This window comes from Peromyscus leucopus, chromosome 16_21 (assembly GCF_004664715.2).
Source record: "Peromyscus leucopus breed LL Stock chromosome 16_21, UCI_PerLeu_2.1, whole genome shotgun sequence".
NCBI lineage: Eukaryota > Metazoa > Chordata > Mammalia > Rodentia > Cricetidae > Peromyscus > Peromyscus leucopus.
Genome location: NC_051084.1, coordinates 6037541 through 6057122, shown reverse-complemented (window position 1 = coordinate 6057122; position 19582 = coordinate 6037541). Strand labels below are relative to the sequence as shown.

At 54.3% G+C, this 19582-nt stretch overlaps 2 protein-coding genes across 4 annotated transcripts; both read left to right on the top strand.

Moving 5' to 3' along the window:
* The first annotated feature begins 8 nt into the window (after positions 1–8).
* Positions 9–4013, top strand: Mrpl2 (mitochondrial ribosomal protein L2). Its single transcript, XM_028887167.2, has 7 exons — positions 9–204; positions 1278–1443; positions 2213–2354; positions 2467–2582; positions 2654–2764; positions 3039–3112; positions 3758–4013. Exons 1-7 carry the CDS (start codon positions 109–111, stop codon positions 3968–3970), a joined length of 918 nt encoding a protein of 305 aa, XP_028743000.1. The 5' UTR covers positions 9–108; the 3' UTR covers positions 3971–4013.
* On the top strand, positions 4011–19523 carry Cul7 (cullin 7). Of its 3 annotated transcripts, none has more exons than XM_028887150.2 (26): positions 4011–4368; positions 5338–5922; positions 6320–6471; positions 6573–7070; positions 7596–7734; positions 7824–8020; positions 8329–8587; positions 9503–9740; positions 9833–9938; positions 11189–11416; positions 11641–11731; positions 11836–12007; positions 12099–12204; positions 12464–12559; positions 12781–12956; positions 13244–13377; positions 13568–13750; positions 15141–15247; positions 15336–15518; positions 16487–16647; positions 16790–17006; positions 17103–17394; positions 18244–18389; positions 18480–18606; positions 18696–18901; positions 19127–19523. In XM_028887150.2, exons 1-26 carry the CDS (start codon positions 4113–4115, stop codon positions 19448–19450), a joined length of 5379 nt encoding a protein of 1792 aa, XP_028742983.1. In that variant the 5' UTR covers positions 4011–4112; the 3' UTR covers positions 19451–19523. The 3 variants fall into 3 exon arrangements, with proteins under 3 accessions (XP_028742983.1, XP_037055933.1, XP_037055932.1); XM_037200037.1 differs by lacking the exon at positions 4011–4368 and adding an exon at positions 4414–4579; XM_037200038.1 differs by lacking the exons at positions 18244–18389; positions 18480–18606; positions 18696–18901; positions 19127–19523 and adding an exon at positions 18055–18236.
* Positions 19524–19582: the final 59 nt, after the last annotated feature.

Here is a 19582-nt window from a genome sequence, read left to right as displayed (position 1 = left end):
TCTTACGTCATCTGAGAGCGACAGCGCCGGGAAGGAAACGTCATCCGAGAGCGCCGAGCTCTAAATGGAGGAAAAAGCGTGCCAAGTCCCCAGGAGTCGGACCACCCCATGGCCCTGTACGCGCTCACCGGTGCTCTGCGCTCTCTGAGCCTGGCATCCCCGGCCGTTACCGCCCGGCTTCCGACTCTGCTCCCTGCTGCCCAGGTAATCCGCTTACCTGGACTGTTTCCTCCTGGGCTGTCACGATCCGGCGAGCTAGTCTCGATGGCGTGACCTTGGGTAAACTCGCCTTCATCCTCTGCTCTTTACTACAAGTACTGCTCTCCCAGCGGGCTGGATTGGTCAGACCAGATACTGGCTTGTAAGTGCTTTAGCAGATCTCTGCTGAACAGGTAGCAGTCTTAACACCTACTGTAAACCAGGCAGAATAGGCGACCGCGATGAACGGACTCCTTTCAACCAAGTTATTGTGCACATTTTGCAGATGAGAAAACTGGTCAGCAGTCTAAGGTCATACACCTTTTGGGACTAGACTGGGTTCAGAGCTTGCTTTTGTTTTTATGTTTTTTTTTTGTTTTTTTATGATGCTGGGAATTAAACCTAGGACCTTGCACATGCCACTCACTCCTTCGACCACGGAACTACGCTCTCCACCTCAAAGCCAGTGCTCTTGACCACTTTAATGTAAGGATGGCTTGTTGCTGAGATTAGAGAATGCAGAACTTAGACTAGGAGTGGGCAATGGTGAATCACAGGAAAGCAAAATTACCAATCTTGTTTCTCTGACGTTCTCAGGCTGAGTATTGCAGAATTTAGCAGATGGGTATTTGGTATTCCAAACTACTCTGAAGCCCTGGGGCTATAGCAGGGGGAAAGCAAAGTAATGGTTGCATTCACATGTGGAAATTCCGGGAAGCATGCAGAGGGCAAAAGGCATTGGTACTGTGATGGCGCTGTATGGGTGGAATTCACCAGCTCTGGGGAAGGGAGTTCCTTAGGGAAGAAAAGCTTTCCTGACAAGAGCTTGAAAGAGACTGGAAGATGATGAAAGGGAGAACATCACATTGGAGAAATATTTCAGACGTGAGAGGACCAAATGATTGTCAACACATACACACACCTGGATGGACACATCACACTGGTATTGGTGAAAGGTGAAGGCTGGCGGGTTGGGGACAGTGGTCTGAGATGCTTCTGGGAGGAAGTGGCCTACAATCTAAACTTGGTCTATTCGCTCTCTCTCTTGATTCTCTGAAGAGAATATTTCTTATCCCTAGATACTTAGCAATGTTCTTCAGCGGCCCGCTGCCTTGGCGCTGCCTTCTCGCCGCCCAGTGCATATGTCTGTGGACCTTCATGCCAAGTTTGTGTCCTGGAAGAGTCGTACCAAGTACACAGTTAAACCAGTGAAAATGAGGAAGTCTGGGGGCCGAGACCATACAGGTGGGAGAAAGGGCCCGCAGCGGCACGGAGGAAAATTAGGATCGTGGATGTCTATAGCAGTACACTACAGCTTGTAAGGTGTCAGACACACACTTAGAAAGTATTCATTGAGGTGCTTCTTATTATGTGGATCATTACTGAAGCTGAAGAATAGACCTCCCAGAAACAGTTAACTCGGGCTGGAGGGATGGCTCAGCAGTTAAGAGCACTGGCTGCTCTTCCACAGGTTCTGAGTTCAATTTCCAGCAATCTGTGTGAGATCTGGTGCCCTCTTCTGGCCTGCAGGCATACATGCAGGTGGAGCACTGTACATATAATAAATAAGTCTTTAAAAAAAAAACGAAAGAAAGTTAACTCACTCTATGCAGGAAGTGCCATGGTGTTTTTAACCTTCCCAAAACTCATAACAGTTGAAATTATGTGAGTCTAATTTATATCTTCTCAGAAAACTTACTGAATTCAGTAATTTGAAAAGACTTTGTCTGTTTCATGCAATTTTAGTAATTCTGTTTTTATTTTATTGAGTCTTGTGGTACCCCATCCCTTTTGCAAGGATGTCATGGCCCCCAAACACCCACATGCTGCAGATCAAACCTGAGGCCTCAGTGCTTACAAACCAAGCTGTCTGCTCTGAGCTATACCCCCAGCCTTGCCGCTTTTCTGTTTGTGATATAATATTGAGGAGTCCTCCTATCTGGTCTAGGCAAGGCCTGTTAATGCTGAAAGCTATTCTAACCTGAGTCACAGCCCTGAACTGTCTTGACTCTAGGCCGAATCCGAGTACATGGTATTGGTGGGGGTCACAAGCAAAATTATAGAATGATTGACTTTCTACGGTTCCGGCCTCAGAAGGAAACCAAGCCAGAACCCTTTGAGGAGAAGGTTGTCACCGTCCGCTATGATCCATGTAGGCAAGTTTGGGACGTGGGGTGGTGATGGTGTGATCTGAATTGTTGTTTTGTAGCTTCTCAGAGAATGTGGACCTTCTTGATGGTCCGCTTATTTGTCCATCATTCTGAACAGGTCTGCAGACATAGCTCTGGTCGCTGGGGGCAGCCGGAAGCGTTGGATCATTGCCACAGAAAACATGAAGGCAGGAGATACAATCCTGAACTCTAACCACATAGGCAGGATGGCAGGTGAGAGATGGCTGCCGGATGCACGGCATGGGGGTTGCAGAGGATCTAGCGCTGAGGAAACTGTCTTACAGTGGCTGCTAAGGAAGGGGATGCACACCCTCTCGGGGCCTTGCCTGTGGGGACCCTCATCAACAACGTGGAGAGTGAGCCTGGCCGAGGGGCCCAGTACATCCGAGCTGCAGGTATGGGAGAAGAATCTACCCACATCTCACAATTTGGCAAACCCAGGGTACCTGATACCACTCTCCTCTGAGCACTTAGAACCACATCTGTTCCACGGACAGGAAAAAACGGGGAACAAGAGGATGAATGTGTGCTGTTTCAACCTAAATCATAGTGTGTAGTCTTCTATGTTTCATGTGCCCCTGAAGGGCACAGGGAAGCACTGGCCTAGCTCCCCAGGGAAACCACCCTCTCATTTGTGGAGGGTGGCAAACCTGCTTCTCCCTTCCCTAGGGACATGTGGCGTGCTGCTTCGGAAGGTGAACGGAACAGCCATTATCCAGTTGCCCTCCAAGAGGCAGATGCAGGTACATGTGGGCACAAGTGGGAGGGGCCGGCAAAGAAGGCACTTCTGGAATGTTCCTCACCAGCTCCCGAGTGTTTAGGATGCCAGGAACTGCCTCCAGCTGTCTGCTCTCTCTGCCACCTGACTGAGCATGCCTTGTCAGGTTGGCACCATATTGGAGTAAATCGAAATGCCTTTGCTCCCCTGGGCATGGTGGTACATGCCTGTAATCCCAGCATTCCAGAAGAGGCAAAAGAATCAAGCCTCCGGGGCTACCTGAGACCTTTTCAGGAAACCAGGAAAAGATGGATGTGGGTTGAACAGTCAGTTTGGAACTGGCTTATAATCTCATCGCTCAAGAGGCAGATGTAGGAGGATTTTGTTGAGTTCTAGGCCAGCCTGGTCTACATAGCAAGTGCCAGAACAGCGGGGGCTACACACCAAGACTCTGACTCCAAAAGAAAACCACAAAAACAAACAAAAAAGGATGGAGCCTTTTTCTTTTAACTGCTCAGCTCTTCCTGTTGGACCCACACTTACACTCTACTGTTTTTGTTTCCTGTCTTCTCCCTGTACTCACTGAGGGTAGGAAGCCGCGCAGAGCTGTGCACTCAGCACGGCCATGCCTGCCTCTTGTCCCCACGGTACATTCTGCTTCTCTCGTCAGGTGCTGGAGACGTGCACTGCCACTGTAGGCCGGGTTTCCAACGTTAATCATAACCAGCGGGTCATCGGCAAGGCAGGACGGAACCGCTGGCTGGGCAAGAGGCCTGATAGCGGGCTGTGGCACCGCAAGGGAGGTTGGGCGGGCCGGAAGATTCGGCCACTGCCCCCCATGAAGAGTTACGTGAAGCTGCCCTCTGTTGCTGCCCAAAGCTGATACCCCTGGCCTCTAATAAAATGCCCCTTGTTTTCATCTGTTATTACCTTTCCACTTTTGGAGGTCGGGGTACAGACTGAACGAGGAGTAAACCAGGATAGAGGGAAGAGAAAGGAAAAGACCGGATGGGGAAGGGGTAGAAATGACCTCCAAGGTCTTTTCCAGTTCTGGCTTTGGGGAAGGGGAAGGCACTTCCGGCAGCAGGAAGGAGGGCTGGAAGGAAGAGGAAAGGGCGGTGCGGTGCTGGAGGGCCGTGTCGTCGAGGTGGCATCCGCGGCTCCGCCCGCCGCCGGCCCCCAGCTTTCCTCTAAGTCTGACGGAAACGAGCAGCGGCGGGGTACAGGGAGCGGAACCTCAGCGCGCCCCAGCCGGGACCAGGCTCCGCCCCGCGACAGCAGGCAAGCAGTGCGCCGGCGCCGACGGCTGTCCCCCGCGGGCCCCGCCCTCTGCCCGCCTGCAGAGGCACGCCCCCTCCTCTGCGCCTCGACCCCTTCGGGGGGCCCAGGCGGGGCCCGAACATTCGCCAGCGCCGCAGCCGCCATCGTGTGCCGCGCGTCCCTAGCTCTGCAAAGGACAGGCCTCGCGCCAGGATCCCGGCGGACTTCTGAGGTGGCCAGCGCCCCACCGCGGCCCCTGCCCCTATTCTGGGCTTCCGATCGCCCGCGGAGCCCCGCGTCCCTTTCCGCACCATGCTTTAGGGCTCTCCTTTATTGGGCCTAACCCCCACCCCCATCCCATCCCGCCGCGACCGCTCCCGAATTTATCAGGTCTTGGTTCCCATCCACCAAGCCTCGCGCCCCTTACCCATCGGACCCCCGGTGCACCTTTTCCCTAGCCTCGCGTCCTTCCCCAGCCCCTGTTCTGCAATTGCTCTAGTCATGGATGTCTCCGTTCCTACCCCTTCTCCCAGTCCATCATGCTTTGCCGATGGCCATTTCACCGTCAGTGCTCTTGCCTTTGGGACTCAAAACACAGTGCTTCAGTTTAGAGATTGCATCCCTCTCCGACACGATCCTGTGCCTTCACACACCCCTTTCCCTGGGTTATCTTTTATCTGCCCCAGGACCTTGGGCTTCATTTGTAAATCCATCCCTGCCCTATGCCACTGCCCCTCCCGCTTTCCGAACCAACCCACTCGAGGCTGCATGCCTTGGAGACCTTTTAGCTCCGAGATTTGCCCTCGAAGAACAAGCTCCGCAGTGTTCTGCCCAGCCCCGGCCTCACCCAGCCCGAAGCAGGCCCAGCTTTACCCCACCCAAGCGAACAGCTGTTGCTGCATTTGCTCCGTCAACTCCTGGATGCCCTTGATTTTCTGACCTCCCCTCTCACTTAGCTTGCCTTTTCTCTCTCTCTCTTGTGTGTCTCAGGTGCCAGGATGGTGGGAGAACTCCGCTACAGAGAATTCAGGGTGCCCCTGGGGCCGGGCTTGCATGCCTATCCTGATGAATTGATCCGCCAGCGGGTAGGCCATGATGGGCACCCTGAGTATCAGATCCGCTGGCTCATCCTCAGGCGCGGAGATGATGGGGAAGGGGACTCAGGCCAAGTGGACTGCAAGGCTGAGCATATCCTGCTATGGATGTCTGACGATGAGATCTATGCCAACTGCCACAAGATGCTGGGCGAGGATGGCCAAGTCATCGGACCTTCCCAGGAGTCTGCAGACGCTGGGTCCCTCGACAAATCTGTGCTGGGGGAGATGGAAACAGACGTGAAATCCTTGATTCAGAGGGCCCTTCGTCAGCTGCAGGAGTGTGCGGGCACCGCCCCTCCTGCCCCCCTCCTTCACACCGTCCATGTCCTCAGTGCTTATGCCAGCATCGAGCCCCTCACGGGGGTCTTCAAAGACTCCAGAGTCCTGGACTTGCTCATGCACATGTTGAGTAGTCCTGATTATCAGATCCGCTGGAGTGCCGGCCGGATGATACAAGCTCTGTCCTCCCATGATGCTGGTGAGGGGCAGTTTGGGGAGGAAGGGAGAACAGGAGAGGGGCTGGGTCAGCTCAGGGATTCACAGGACACTGTGACAGGAGCTTCTGACCTCATCAGTACGTAAATAGTTCCGTTGTCATTCACTTTAAGTTGGAAAAAAAAGTGGGAAGAGGGCTTGGGGGAAATGCTTGTGGAGGGAAAACTGAGTGAGCAAGAACATAGTTTGTTAGCTTTTTATGCAAAAGAAGAGCTTAGACTGTTGTAGTGTGTGCGCGTGAGAGAGAGAGAGTAAACTTTGGCTCTAAAAGCAAATCAACAAAATATGTCATTCCGGATGAGTGCTGGCAGAGGATTGTTAGGAAGTAGAAAACTAGTGAGCTCGGGGGAGCTGCTTCTGATTGGAGCTGTGGGTTCCAGGGACCCGGACCCAGATCCTCCTGTCACTGAGCCAGCAAGAGGCCATCGAAAAGCACCTGGATTTTGACAGTCGCTGTGCGCTGCTGGCGCTCTTTGCACAGGCTACCCTCGCCGAGCACCCCATGTCTTTTGAGGGCGTTCATCTCCCACAGGTATCCTGTGAGGGTGTGGGATGGCGGGAGCTGAGGATGCTGTGGAAAGAGGGACAAAAGACGAAGACAGGATGGGTGAGGATCAAAGGTGTGTCCTACAGGTCCCAGGACGGCTGCTCTTCTCCCTGGTGAAACGGTACTTGCACGTCACCTTCCTCCTGGACCAGCTGAGTGGCAGTGCGGGAGAGCAAGGAGCCCAGAACAGCTTTGTTCCCGCGGAACTGAATGCAGGGAGGGGTCGGCTGGAACTGGAATTCAGTATGGCCATGGGCACTCTGATCTCTGAGCTGGTGCAGGCCATGCGCTGGGACTGGGCCTCCAGCGGGCCAGGGAGGTTGGCACGGTCCCCCTCTTCCATTTTCCAGCCTGAGCCAGCGGAAGCCAGCTCCGAGTTCTCCCGCCCCCACACCCAGCTTATCAGGAGGTCAAAGCGGTTTCGCCCCCCCACGGAGTTTGCAAGTGCCAATACCTACGCCTTGTACGTGCGGGACCACCTGCAGCCTGGGATGCGGGTACGGATGCTGGAAAATTACGAAGAGGTCTCTGCTGGGGACGAGGGCAAGTTCCGGCAGAGCAACGATGGTGTGCCGCCTGTGCAGGTGAGGGCTGCGCAGTGGCGGGCACTGAACGGTTTATTCTGGGTAGGGCGTAACTTCTATACCGAGGCTCTTACAAGCCAGCTCAGTTTAGGTCAAAAGGGCAGAGGAGTGGACGGTTGAAGGGAGGGCTGCTTGGAGAGCTTGGGACAGGTGGGCACAGGAGGTCAGGAAGAGGGGCTGCTCGGGGCCAGAGGGAAACCCAGAGTCGCATGGGGTCAGGAGAGCCAGGCACGGACGCACATGCTTGTAATCTCAGTGCTGGGGAAGTAGAGGCAGGAGGATCAGGAGTTCAAGGCCAACCTTGGCTACATAGCAGTGTTGAGGCCAGTCTGGACTACGTGAGACCCTGTCTGAAAGAAAATAAAAATGAAATTAGAATAGATGGAGAACGGAGGTAGCGTCCATTGCCGAAGCGGAAGTGAGGCTGTCTGTATTCCGAATAACAGTGTTCGGCTGTTGGAGGTGGTTACGTTGTGGACAGTAGCAGGGCCTCTCTTCCCCTCCCTCTTTCCCCCCACTCTCCAGGTGTTGTGGGAGTCAACAGGCCGCACCTACTGGGTTCACTGGCACATGCTGGAGATCCTGGGCTTCGAGGAAGACATTGAGGATGTGGTTGAGACTGTTGAGTACCAGGGGGCAGTGGTCAGTGGAGCACTGGGTGTAGGTGAGCCCTGGGAGGGGTCAGCTCTGAGCGGAGGAGCAGCAGTGGTCGGCCTGGCTGGGCAGTGACATGACCACGCCCCGTTTTCACAGCCCCACCCTCCAGGCGCTGGAAGCCCATGACTGAGCTCTTTGCTGTGCCCTTTGTGGTGCCTGAGGAGGAAGACGCCGAAGAGAGTGAGCACCTGGCCCAGGCTGAGTGGTGGGAGCTCCTCTTTTTCATCAAGAAGCTAAGTGCAGAAGATCGTCAGCAAGTTGTACAGCTCCTTCAGGACAACCTGGATGGGGAGGTAGGCACTTCTCAGGGTCCCCAGCAGCTCCGAACCATAACATTTGGAAAGCTTGGGAGGGGAGGTGGCGGTCAGACAGCATCAGGGGCCCCAGGGGAGGAGTCTGGAATGTTCAGAGATGCAAGTGTTGATGGGGGAGTCTGGAATGTTCAGAGATGCAAGTGTTGATGGGCCTCCCACCGGTTCTAAGAGGTTCAGAGTGGCGGGCAGATGTGTGTGTGTGTGTGTGTAGACAGATCCCCGTTCCTACAAAGTGTCTCTCAGCGTCTGTTCATTCAGCTGCCTGCAGGGTGACTTTCTCCCCATAGCATGTTCTGGACGATGAGATCCTGCCCGAGCTGACCGTGCCCATTGAGCTGGCCCAGGACCTTCTGCTCTCTCTGCCTCAGCAACTTGACGACAGTGCTCTGAGGGACCTGTTCAACTGCTATATCTACAGGAAGTATGGGCCCGAAGCCCTGGCAAGGCAGCTGGGCTACCCGTGTCTGCTAGATGCCCAGCAAGCTATATTCCTGTTCAAAGCTGAGGCCCAGCCTCAGGAATCTGAAGGTGTGGCTAGTGCAGAAGGTGGGTGCCCTGCAGATAGTGGCTGAGAGACCCGCCTTCGGGAAGGGGTCCTCACAAGGATGTCTCTTCCAGCTGTTGTGCCGTCTTGTCTGAAAGACATGTCCTACCCAGAATCCTGTGTGTGTGTGTGTGTGTGTGTGTGTGTGTGTGTGTGTGTGTGCCAGAGGACAACTACAGATGTCATTCCTTAGCTACCATTTATCTTTCTTTTTATTTATTTAAATTAATTTTATTTTAGTCAGGTGGTGGTGGCACTCTCCTTTAATCCCAGCACTCAGGAGGCAGAGGCAGGCAGATCTCTGAGTCTGAAGCCAGCCTGGTCTACAGAGTGAGTTCCAGGACAGCCAGGGCTACACAGAGAAACCCTGTCTCAAAAACTACCAAGCAAAAAACCAAACCAAAACAAAAACCCTTCTGTGATATCATGTGGGTGTTTTGCCTGTCTGTGTCTGTGTACTGTGTGCACGAGGTGCCCAAAGTGGCCTGAAGAGAGCACTGGATCTCCTGGGGTTGAAGTTCAATAGGTGGTTGTGAGCTGCTATGTGGGCGCTGGGAACTGAACCCGAGTCCTCTGGAAGAGCAGCCAGTGCTCTCAACCACTGAGCCACCTCTCCAGCCCCACAACCCATGTTTTCTTAGGCAAGTTCTCTTGCTGCCCTGGGTCTTGCAAAGATCCACCCATCTCCACCTGTTCAGTCCTGCGATTACAAGCATGAACTGCCATGTAGCTTTTGTTTCTATAAGGTTTTATTTTTAATTATATGTATATGTGGCGGGGGGGGGGGGGGGGGGCGGGGGGAGTGTTGTACGTGTGAGCGCAGGTACCCAAGGCCAAATGAGGGTGTCGGATACATGGAGCTGCCTGACGTGGGTCCTGAGAACTAGCCAATTCTTACCACACCCCTGTTCCTGTAGCAAAAGAACCCCCTTCTCAGAGTGCCAGCCCCGCCCTGCAGCGTCTGGTGGAGGGCTTGGGCCCATCCGGGAAGCTCCTTGTGGATCTGGAGCGAGCCCTCAGCTCCGACACTCCCCAGGAAAATGAGGTCAAAGCCTGCGTGCTGCAGCTCCAGCGGCAGCCCCAGCCCTTCCTCACACTGATGCAGAGCCTGGATACTCCAGCCACCAACAAGGCCCTGCACCTGACTGTGCTGAGGTGAGGGAGTTGTGAGGGGCAGGTATGGGCACAGGAGAGCCTCGGGCCAGCTCTATCTTTCTCTGCCTTCCCTCTCCGGCCTCTCCTCCTAGAATCCTGATGCGGCTGGTGAAGTTCCCGGATGCGCTGTTGCTGCCCTGGCATGAGGCCATGGATGCCTGCATGGCCTGCCTTCGGTCCCCCAATACTGACCGAGAGGTAACCCTGTTCCATTCTGGGGAGATGCTGGGAGGGGAAGACACGTGAAGCAGACCCCTGGGCATGGCCTGGGGTACAATAGATAGAGCCTTTGTGCTCTTGGGTTAATTTTTGCCTTTAAAATGAAATTTTATTTTTCTAAATAGGTAATAGATTCACAAAGCTCACAAATCAGAATGACACAAGGTATTCATTGAGAATTCTGGCTCCTACCTAATTTCTGTTTTCTCCATGTCCCCCACCACACTCCTTACGGGTAACCCACCTGTATTAATTTGTGTGTCCGTCCTGTGCTTCCTTTTTTTAAATTTATTTATTTATTGTATATACAGTGGTCTGCTTGCATGTATGCCTGCAGACCAGAAGAGGGCATCAGATCTCATTACAGATGGTTGTGAGCCACCATTGAACTCAGGACCTCTGAAAAGAGCAGCCAGTGCTCTTAACCTCTGAGACATCTCCCCAGCCCTGTCCTGTGCTTCCTTATGCAAATAGAAACAAGAGCTCCATGGCTCCTTTTTAGCCAGGCCTTTAAGAGGAAGGGGAGGGAGCTAGAGAGATAACTCTGAGGTTAAGAGTACTTGATCCTCTTGCAGAGGACCCAGGTTCAGTTCCCAGCAACAACAGGGCAGTTCACAACCGTCTGCGCCTCCAGTTCCACGGGATCTGGTGCAATACGTACTTGCAAGCAAACACTCATACACATAAAGTAAATAAACCTTTAAGAGAGGAAGGGGAGTGAAGAAGGAGGTAGAATTTTCTATAGCAGGTTCCGGGTACAGAAGGCTTCAGGAGGGTCAAGGGTCAGGGGTTGGTGAGTGTCCCAAGTCAATGCCTTCAGTTTTCAAGCTAGAATCACAGGGTCCACAATGAATTCAGGCCTTCTCCATTGCCTTCCAACCCTCTGAAGTGTCTGGGCTGGGGGCCTAGACATCTCAAGGCCAGTCCTACAACTGGTTCTTGAATTAAACAAAAAACAAAAACCCAGGGTTCTCTGTTCCCCACATACTTACTCACTGGGCAAGAACCCCGGGGATGGAGGCCGTGGGGGGAGGGGCAGGGAGGCTCTTCCCGTGAGTGTGTGACTTGATTCTCTAACTCCACCTGACTTGGGTCTCTCCTAGCCCGTCACTTCCGTCCACACTCTGCCCTGCTCAGCTCCCAGCACAGAGTGGGCATGTGTCACCGCAGCTCTCCATGTAGCCCAGGCTCGCCCTTTTACTCACTGCCCCCCTGACATCCCCTCCCAGGTGCTCCAGGAGCTAATCTTTTTCCTACACCGCCTGACCTCCACGAGCCGGGACTATGCGGTGATACTAAACCAACTGGGAGCCCGAGAAGCCATCTCCAAGGCCCTGGAAAAGCATCTAGGGAAGCTGGAGTTGGCTCAGGAGCTGCGGGACATGGTGTTCAAGTGTGAGAAGCATGCCCACCTCTACCGGAAACTCACCACCAACATCCTGGGTGGCTGTATCCAGGTCAGGAGAGAGGGCAGAGAGCAGTCAGGGTTCTGAGCGGCATAAGAACATGGATCCTGGGCAATGGTGGGGGTGGGGGGTGGGGGTGGAAACCTGGAATAGCGAGACGGCTTGAGCGAGCCTGGGGACGTCCATTCCCTTACTGTCTCACCTCGCCTCCATCTGTGTTTGCACGAGTCTTGGGCCCTCTGTGAACCCAACTTTCTCCCATGTTCCGGCTCCAGATGGTCCTGGGCCAGATTGAAGACCACAGACGAACCCACCGACCCATCCAAATCCCTTTCTTTGATGTGTTCCTGAGATATCTGTGTCAGGGTTAGTGTCTGCCCCTGCTCTGTTTAATGTCGCCCTTTTCCCTCTAGACCTAGCTGGCTGTGACCTCCGCCCCTGTGACCTCCGCCCCTTCCCACTCTCCCCAGGCTCCAGAGAGGACAGGAAGAAAGACAAGTACTGGGAGAAGGTGGAGGTGTCCTCCAACCCCCACCGGGCCAGCAAGCTGACGGACCACAACCCCAAGACCTACTGGGAGTCCAGTGGCAATGCGGGATCCCACTCCATCACCTTGCACATGCGCCAAGGTGTCCTCATCAGGTAACCAGCTCCCACCCGCCAGCGTCCTGCCAGTCACCGGTGTGGACATGTCAGGTTCCAGTTCCCATTGGCTCCTCTTCCCCACTCCCAGGCAGCTGACTCTCCTGGTGGCTGGTGAGGACTCCAGCTACATGCCAGCCTGGGTGGTGGTGTGCGGGGGTGACAGCGTCAACTCTGTCAACACAGAACTCAATGCGGTAGGGATCCCTGCGCCATCAGCCCACCTCTCGCAGGACCTCTCTTCCCGCCCGATTCTAAACTCCTAACTCTTCCCCATCGTGAGCCCTGCACAAACGAGTCTACTGTCCTGGTGCCTATGGGATGGCGTTCGGCATGGAGCGCTAAAGCCCTTTTGTCTGGAGCCCCATGTCCCTGGGGTGGGACAGGGAGAGATCTGACAGGGTGGCCAGAGCTCCATCTACACACACGGGGTGACAACCCTCTGCCACTCACCAGGTGAACGTGATGCCCTCTGCCAGCCGGGTAATCCTCCTGGAGAACTTGACACGATTCTGGCCCATCATCCAGATCCGCATAAAGCGCTGCCAGCAGGTGGGATTGGGGTACGGGGGTACCGGTCTCTGAACCCCAGCACATGAGGATAAAACCCAGGTCTCTGTCACCAAACCACCCCACTCCAGCCCCAAGCCCTGATCCCTCTGTCGATCCTGAGCCTGGGTCTGGAGTAGTTCAAGGGTCGAAACTCGAAGTGTGAGCTACCCCAGCCTATGTCAAGGTGCGGGGCCAGCAAAAACAGGCCTCATGCGTAACAGGGCGGCATCGACACACGCATCCGGGGACTGGAGGTGCTGGGCCCCAAGCCCACCTTCTGGCCAGTATTTCGAGAGCAGCTGTGCCGACACACACGGCTCTTCTACATGGTGCGGGCCCAGGCATGGAGCCAGGACATAGCCGAGGACCGCCGGAGCCTCCTGCACCTGAGTTCTAGGTGTGTGAGAGCTTGCACGGGTCTGTGTGTAAGGCCAGGTTCGGGAGACGAACCGTGGGTGGGGTTCTTAGGATGTCATGAGGTAGGTCTGTTATAGGGCTTGGGGACGGTCAAAGCCTTCTGAGGTGTGAGGATGATGGGAAGCAAAGAGATTTCTCTGAGTGCTGGAGTAGAGTTCCTGTTAGACCAGGGCTCTTCTGGAATACTGAGTTGGGTACTGGGTGGGTGCGGGATGCACACTGAGTAATGTAAACCGTGAGGCCTGAACCCCTCCTTCTCCTCCCCAGACTAAACGGGGCTCTGCGCCAGGAGCAGAATTTTGCTGATCGCTTCCTCCCTGATGACGAGGCCGCCCAAGCACTGGGCAAGACCTGCTGGGAGGCGCTGGTCAGCCCCCTGGTGCAGAACATCACGTCTCCCGGTAACCACCCCAGAGCAGACCCTGCCCTAGAAACACCTGGGTTCTGTTCTCCAACCTTGTCCCCTCTCCTTCCAGCCAGGGCTGCTCCTGTCCCCACGTCATTCTGTCCGCTTCTTTATTCCTTGTCCAGCTCCACAGCTCAGCTTCCCCGGGGACAAGTCATCCTCTGCTTTGTTTTTCCCCCCTCCAGACGAGGACAGCACCAGCTCCCTGGGGTGGCTGCTGGACCAGTACCTGGAGTGCAGGGAGGCGGCCCACAACCCCCAGAGCCGCGCGGCAGCTTTCTCCTCCAGGGTTCGCCGCCTCACCCACCTGCTGGTTCACGTGGAGCCCTGTGAGGCGGCTCCTCCGGTGGTGGCCATCCCTCCACCCAGTGAGTACTTCAGACTCCAGCAGGGGCTCTGCCCAGCTCCTGAGCTCCGGAACTGTCCCCTCTCAATAGTAGGAAGGACCTGCCTTAATAGTCTTCTTCCCGGGGGCCCAGAAGAGAAGCTACGAACAGCCGAATTATTTTCAGGAAAAAAATCTCAGTACACCGAGCTCTTAATCTGTCTACTTTATTCCTCGGGGATAAAATCCTATCTACACAGCTTCAGTCCTGTTCTCATGCCCAGCTCCTTTCTTGCCTGATTTCTCTCTACATTTATCTGCTGTCCCCTCTGAGTTCTATCTTAATTCTTTCATCTTAGTTCTGCCCCATCTTGGTCTTTCTCATCTCATTCTTACTCATCTGGCTCTTCCTCATCTTCCACCTCATTCTTCTAGTTCTCCATCTGGTTCTCCAGTCAGAATCCTCCTCAGTCTCTACAGTTTACAGTTCTATACCCATGCAACAGCAGTGCTCTGGCCAAAGCAAGGTCCCCAGGCTTGAATTCCTACAGGGTCATAAAGGCAGACGAGAGTTTTCCTCAGGCCGTGACTGTCAGGCTTGCTTTCTTTTTTTTTTTTTTTTTTTTTTTTTGGTTTTTCGAGACAGGGTTTCTCCATGTAGCTTTGCGCCTTTCCTGGAACTCACTTGGTAGCCTAGGCTGGCCTCGAACTCACAGAGATCCGACTGGCTCTGCCTCCCGAGTGCTGGGATTAAAGGCATGCGCCACCACTGCCCGGCTTGCTTTCTTTTTTTTTATTTTATTAAATTTTCTATTCATTTTACATGCCAACCACAGATCCCCCCCCCCTCCTCCCTCCTCCCGTTTTTTTACAACCCAAAGGGAAGTGGTAAAGGAGGAGGTCAACTGAGACCTAATGATCGGTTAGTGTATCAAAACAAGGGGAATTTATGTGCTCAGTCTACATTCCTAGAAGTGGTTAGGTAAAATGTTAGAAGTCTACATTGTTAATATAAATACCACTAAGGCTGTATAAGAAAGGAGGGTCTGAGCTAATATACCTTAATTCAGGAGATCGTTTGGCCTTGGATGCTTGATGAGTATTTCAGATAAAATACAGTTATGAGTTCTTGGAAGTATACATAGCACACAAGAAAATCATTGCAGGAATCGGAAGCTAAAACATCACCAAGACTTCTTAAGCCATGGCTTGACCTTCGGAAAGTCCTTGACCTTTCCAGGTAGTAGCTTTTGAGGTAGCAGCCGAGTTCCATTCCGGTTTTCCTGCGGCTTGCAGCAGTCCGCCTTCACGCTCAGGCTATCCAGCTTCTGTTTGCCACCCCATCCAGGAGCATCACTTCGAGGGACATCCTGTTGGGAAAGGCCTTCAGGGCTTCTGCCCATCTTGACTCTGCCACTTCTCTGTCCCCACAGAGGGCAGAAACAGAAGCCATGACTGGAGCTCCTTGACCACTCGGGGCCTCCCGAGCAGCATCATGAGAAACCTGACCCGATGCTGGCGCTCGGTGGTCGAGGAGCAGGTGGGTAGCAGGAGGTGTGGAGTGGGGGTGGGGCACTGTGGCGGCACCATATTGGCTGCCTTTTCACGCTCCTGCCCCTTCCTTCCAGGTGAACAACTTTCTGACCTCATCCTGGAGGGATGACGACTTTGTGCCACGCTATTGCGAGCTCTTTTATAAGCTGCAGAAGTCCAGCTCTGAGCTGTTTGGACCGCGAGCTGCCTTCTTGCTGGCAATGAAGAATGGCTGTGCCGATGCCTTGCTGAGGCTCCCTTTCCTCAGAGCTGCCCATGTAAGCTCCTCCCACACCTCACCTGGTCCTCGGCCTATAAACTCTCTCCTGCCTCCCCAAAGTGGACCACCTCAGTCTCGATTCTGCGATGAGCAGTAGTTTTCTATGACCATATATTGAAAACTAGGGAAAAAATCATTACATGTACCATGTTAAGATAGATAGATAGATGATAAAGATAGATAAATAGATAGATGATAAAGATAGATAGATATTTAGATAGGTAGATAGATAGATAAATAGATAGATAGATAGATAAATAGATAGATAAATAGATAGATAGGTGATAGATAGTCTCAACTTGTATCTCTGGCTCTGGCTGGCCTCCAGGTCGTGAACTCAGAGGTCAGCCTGCCTATGCATCCCAGAATATGCCTATGTCTGGGATTAAAGGTGTGAGCTACCACACCCAGCTTTTTCAAAGGTTCATGTATCCTAGGCTGGTCTTAAACTCACTATGTAGCCTAAGAATGACTTAGAATCCTGATCCTCCTGCCTCTGTTTCCTGAGTGCTGGAATTTCTGGCTGTACCATTATACCTGTTCATGTGGTGTTAGGGATCGAACCCAGGGCCTTGTGCTTGCTAGGCAAGTGCTCTGCTGATAGAGAGCTATACTCGCTGCCCTCCTCAGTTCCTAAAACGTCTGCCTCTGTCTCTCCAGTGCCATCGTGCCCAGCTGATGTCTTCATTTTTAAATGATGTGATTTTAGATGATGATGGGGGGGGGTGACTTTTCAGAGTTAGGGTTGCTGATTTGTTCATGAAGGTGTCTGTCGGGCTGGGCTGTAGCTCTGTGGTGCTGTGTATGCTTCTTAGTCCTGATTTCCATCCTAGTGCCTCCTGAAGCGGGGCGTGGAGGCTGAGCGATGGATGCACGCGGTTGTCATCCCTGCCTGCGTTCTCAGCCCTCCCCATGGTTCTCCCCACTGGCTCACTCACTCGTGGTTTTCCTGTGCTCTCCACTCAGGTGAGTGAGCAGTTTGCTAGGCACATTGACCAGCGGATCCAAGGCAGTCGGATGGGCGGAGCCCGGGGGATGGAGATGCTGGCTCAGTTGCAGCGATGCCTGGAGTCTGTCCTGATCTTCTCCAGCCGGGAGATAGCCACCTCCTTTGAGCATTACTACCAGTGAGTTGAGATCTGTTGAGTGGGATATGGAGAAGGCAGGTTGCCTGTTGTGGGGCAGAGCCGGCTCACGGGGCCTGCGTCTGAGATACCAGCAGGCAAGCTGGCTCCCGCACTGAGACCTGGCCGACCGTGTGTGCTGCAGGCATTACATGGCTGACCGACTCCTGAGCGTGGGCTCGAGCTGGCTGGAGGGGGCTGTGCTGGAACAGATTGGCCTCTGCTTCCCGAACCGTCTTCCCCAACAGATGCTCCAGAGCCTGAGCATCTCAGAGGAGCTGCAGCGCCAGTTCCACGTTTACCAGCTCCAGCAGCTCGATCAGGAGCTCCTGAAGCTGGAAGACACAGAGAAGAAGATACAGGTGGGTGCCAGGGAAGGGCTGAGCAGGAGCAGGGAGGAGGGAGCAGGGAGCAGGGAGGAGGGGCCTTCGGCATTTGTGAACTTCGTTCCCTTTCAGGGGGCCCACGAGGACAGTGGCAAGGAGCACAAGGCGAAGAAGGAAGAGGCTGCTAGGGAGACAGCAGCTGCGGCTATGGCAGAAGAGGAGGAGGAGGGAGAGGAGGAGGAGGAAGGGGAGGAGGGGGAGGAGGAGCTTTATTATGAAGGGACAATGCCAGAAGTGTGTGTACTTGTCCTGTCTCCACGCTACTGGCCCGTCACCTCTGTCTGCCACATGCTCAACCCTACAACATGCCTGCCCTCGTACCTGAAGGGGACCTTAACCCACTACTCCAACTTCTACAGCAAGAGTAAGCGACCAGCCGGGAGGAGGGCTTGGCCTTGGGGACAGGGGAGGCTACTGGGAAAGGGACCTGGAGCTGGGGTAGGTGCTGAAGTTAGAAACCTGCATGGCTACAAACATGGCCTCCCAGCACGCCCTTGGCATCCCAGCATGCCCTTGTGCAGGGGGTACAGGGTACGGGAGCTTTGACTCCCTTAGGGGGACAGGATGGCTCTGAGGGAAAATGGAGAAGGTTTAAGTTTTAGCTGGAAATGGGGTTGCTGTTGGAATCCGGACCCTAGGAATCTCTGTGGGAATTGGGGAGACGGAGGCAGAAGTCTTCTAAGATAGGCCACAAGAAAGGGCTTTAAGAGTGGGTGTGTGGCCAGGCATGGTGGAGTACACCTTTAATCCCAGAACTCTGGTCTAAGGCCAGCCTGGTCTGCACAGTGAGTTCTAGGCCAGCTAGTGCTACACAGAGAGACCCTGTCTCAAAAGCAGAAAAGAGTGGGTACACTCCCCCTCAACAGTCACATTTAGTCTGGAAGTGTTCACTGCAGATGAGACTCGAGACCGGGAACGACATCGGGCGAAGAGCAGAGCCCCCTGGGGAGTCCCAGACAAGCAGGGGGACAAGCCTTCCTAGCCCAGGGGTTTGTCTCTAATCAAATGAACCTGCTTGGCACAGACCGGCACAGACTGGCTCCTTGATACCCAAGGCTCTTAGGGAAGCTGAGATCAAGAGCCACCATTCCCAGAAGTTCTGCCTGTGCTGCACACTGCAGAGATCAGCAAGGCCAAGCTAGACTGACGGTGCATGCCCCTCCTTTCCCTCCTCCTGGTCTTCCTCCCCTCCCCTCCCCTGGTACTTCTCCAGGCCAGAGCCACTCCGTCTTAGAGAAAGACCCACAGAGACGATTGCAGTGGACCTGGCAGGGCCGGGCGGAAGTGCAGTTTGGTGACCAGCTTCTGCATGTGTCCACAGTGCAGATGTGGCTGCTGCTGTATCTCAACGACCTAAAGGTGGCCTGTCCCTTCTGACTCCATTCTCTTGCCCCCAGCCTCCCCAGTTCGCCCCTGGGGAGGCCCTGAATGCTTGCTCCCTCTTCTAAGGTGGTGTCTGTGGAGAGTCTGCTGGCGCTCTCAGAGCTTCCTCCACATGTGCTCAGGCAAGCCATTGGGCCTCTCACCTCATCCAGAGGCCCCTTGGACCTCCAGGAGCAGAAAGATGTATCGGGAGGTATGCACTCAAGGCCCGGGAGGGCTGCTCTGAGCCGGGGGCGGGCCTCTCAGGGCCCTCCCCAACCCAGCGACCAATGCTTGTTTCAGGAGTGCTCAAGATTCGAGATGACAGTGAGGAGCCCAGGCCAAGGAGAGGCAATGTGTGGCTCATCCCACCTCAGACGTACCTGAAAGCCGAGGACGAAGAAGGCCGGAACTTGGAGAAGAGAAGGAACCTTCTGAATTGCCTTGTTGTCCGAATCCTCAAGGCTCATGGGGATGAGGGCTTGCACATTGACCGGCTTGTCTATCTGGTAGGCAGCGGTGGGCATGGCCATGGGGTGCTGCCCACAGGAGGTGGTGGGCCCGTATTTGAAGCGTCTGACTCACTGTACAGCCTCTCAGTGTGTGATGGGCGAGACTGGGCCGCACTTGCCCTGCTAGGGACTACCAGTCCTGGGAGCATGTGACTGTCATGGAAGGCAGACAGTAGTGAGCTCCATGTTTTGACCCGATTTCCTCTCTGATCTTGGTATCAGGTGCTGGAAGCTTGGAAAAAAGGCCCATGTCCTCCGCGGGGTTTGGTCAGTGGCCTTGGCAGGGGAGCTATGTGCAGCAGCACTGATGTCCTCTCCTGCATCCTGCACCTCCTGGGTAAGGGCACACTGAGACGCCATGATGACCGGCCACAGATGCTCTTCTATGCAGTTCCTATAACCGTGATGGAACCCCACACCGAGTCCCTGAACCCTGGCTCGTCAGGCCCCAATCCACCCCTCACCTTCCACACCCTGCAGATTCGCTCCCGGGGTGTCCCTTATGCTTCCTGTACTGGTACCCAGAGCTTCTCCACGTTCCGGTAGCCCTGGAGATGGGGTCCAGGGTAGGTGAGGCTGGGGCTTTCTACAGAGAATAAAACATGGGGATTTGATGATCTGACTTGTGTGGTGACTGCTAGTAGGTGAATGGGGGGTGGCTCCAGTTGATGGGGAAGG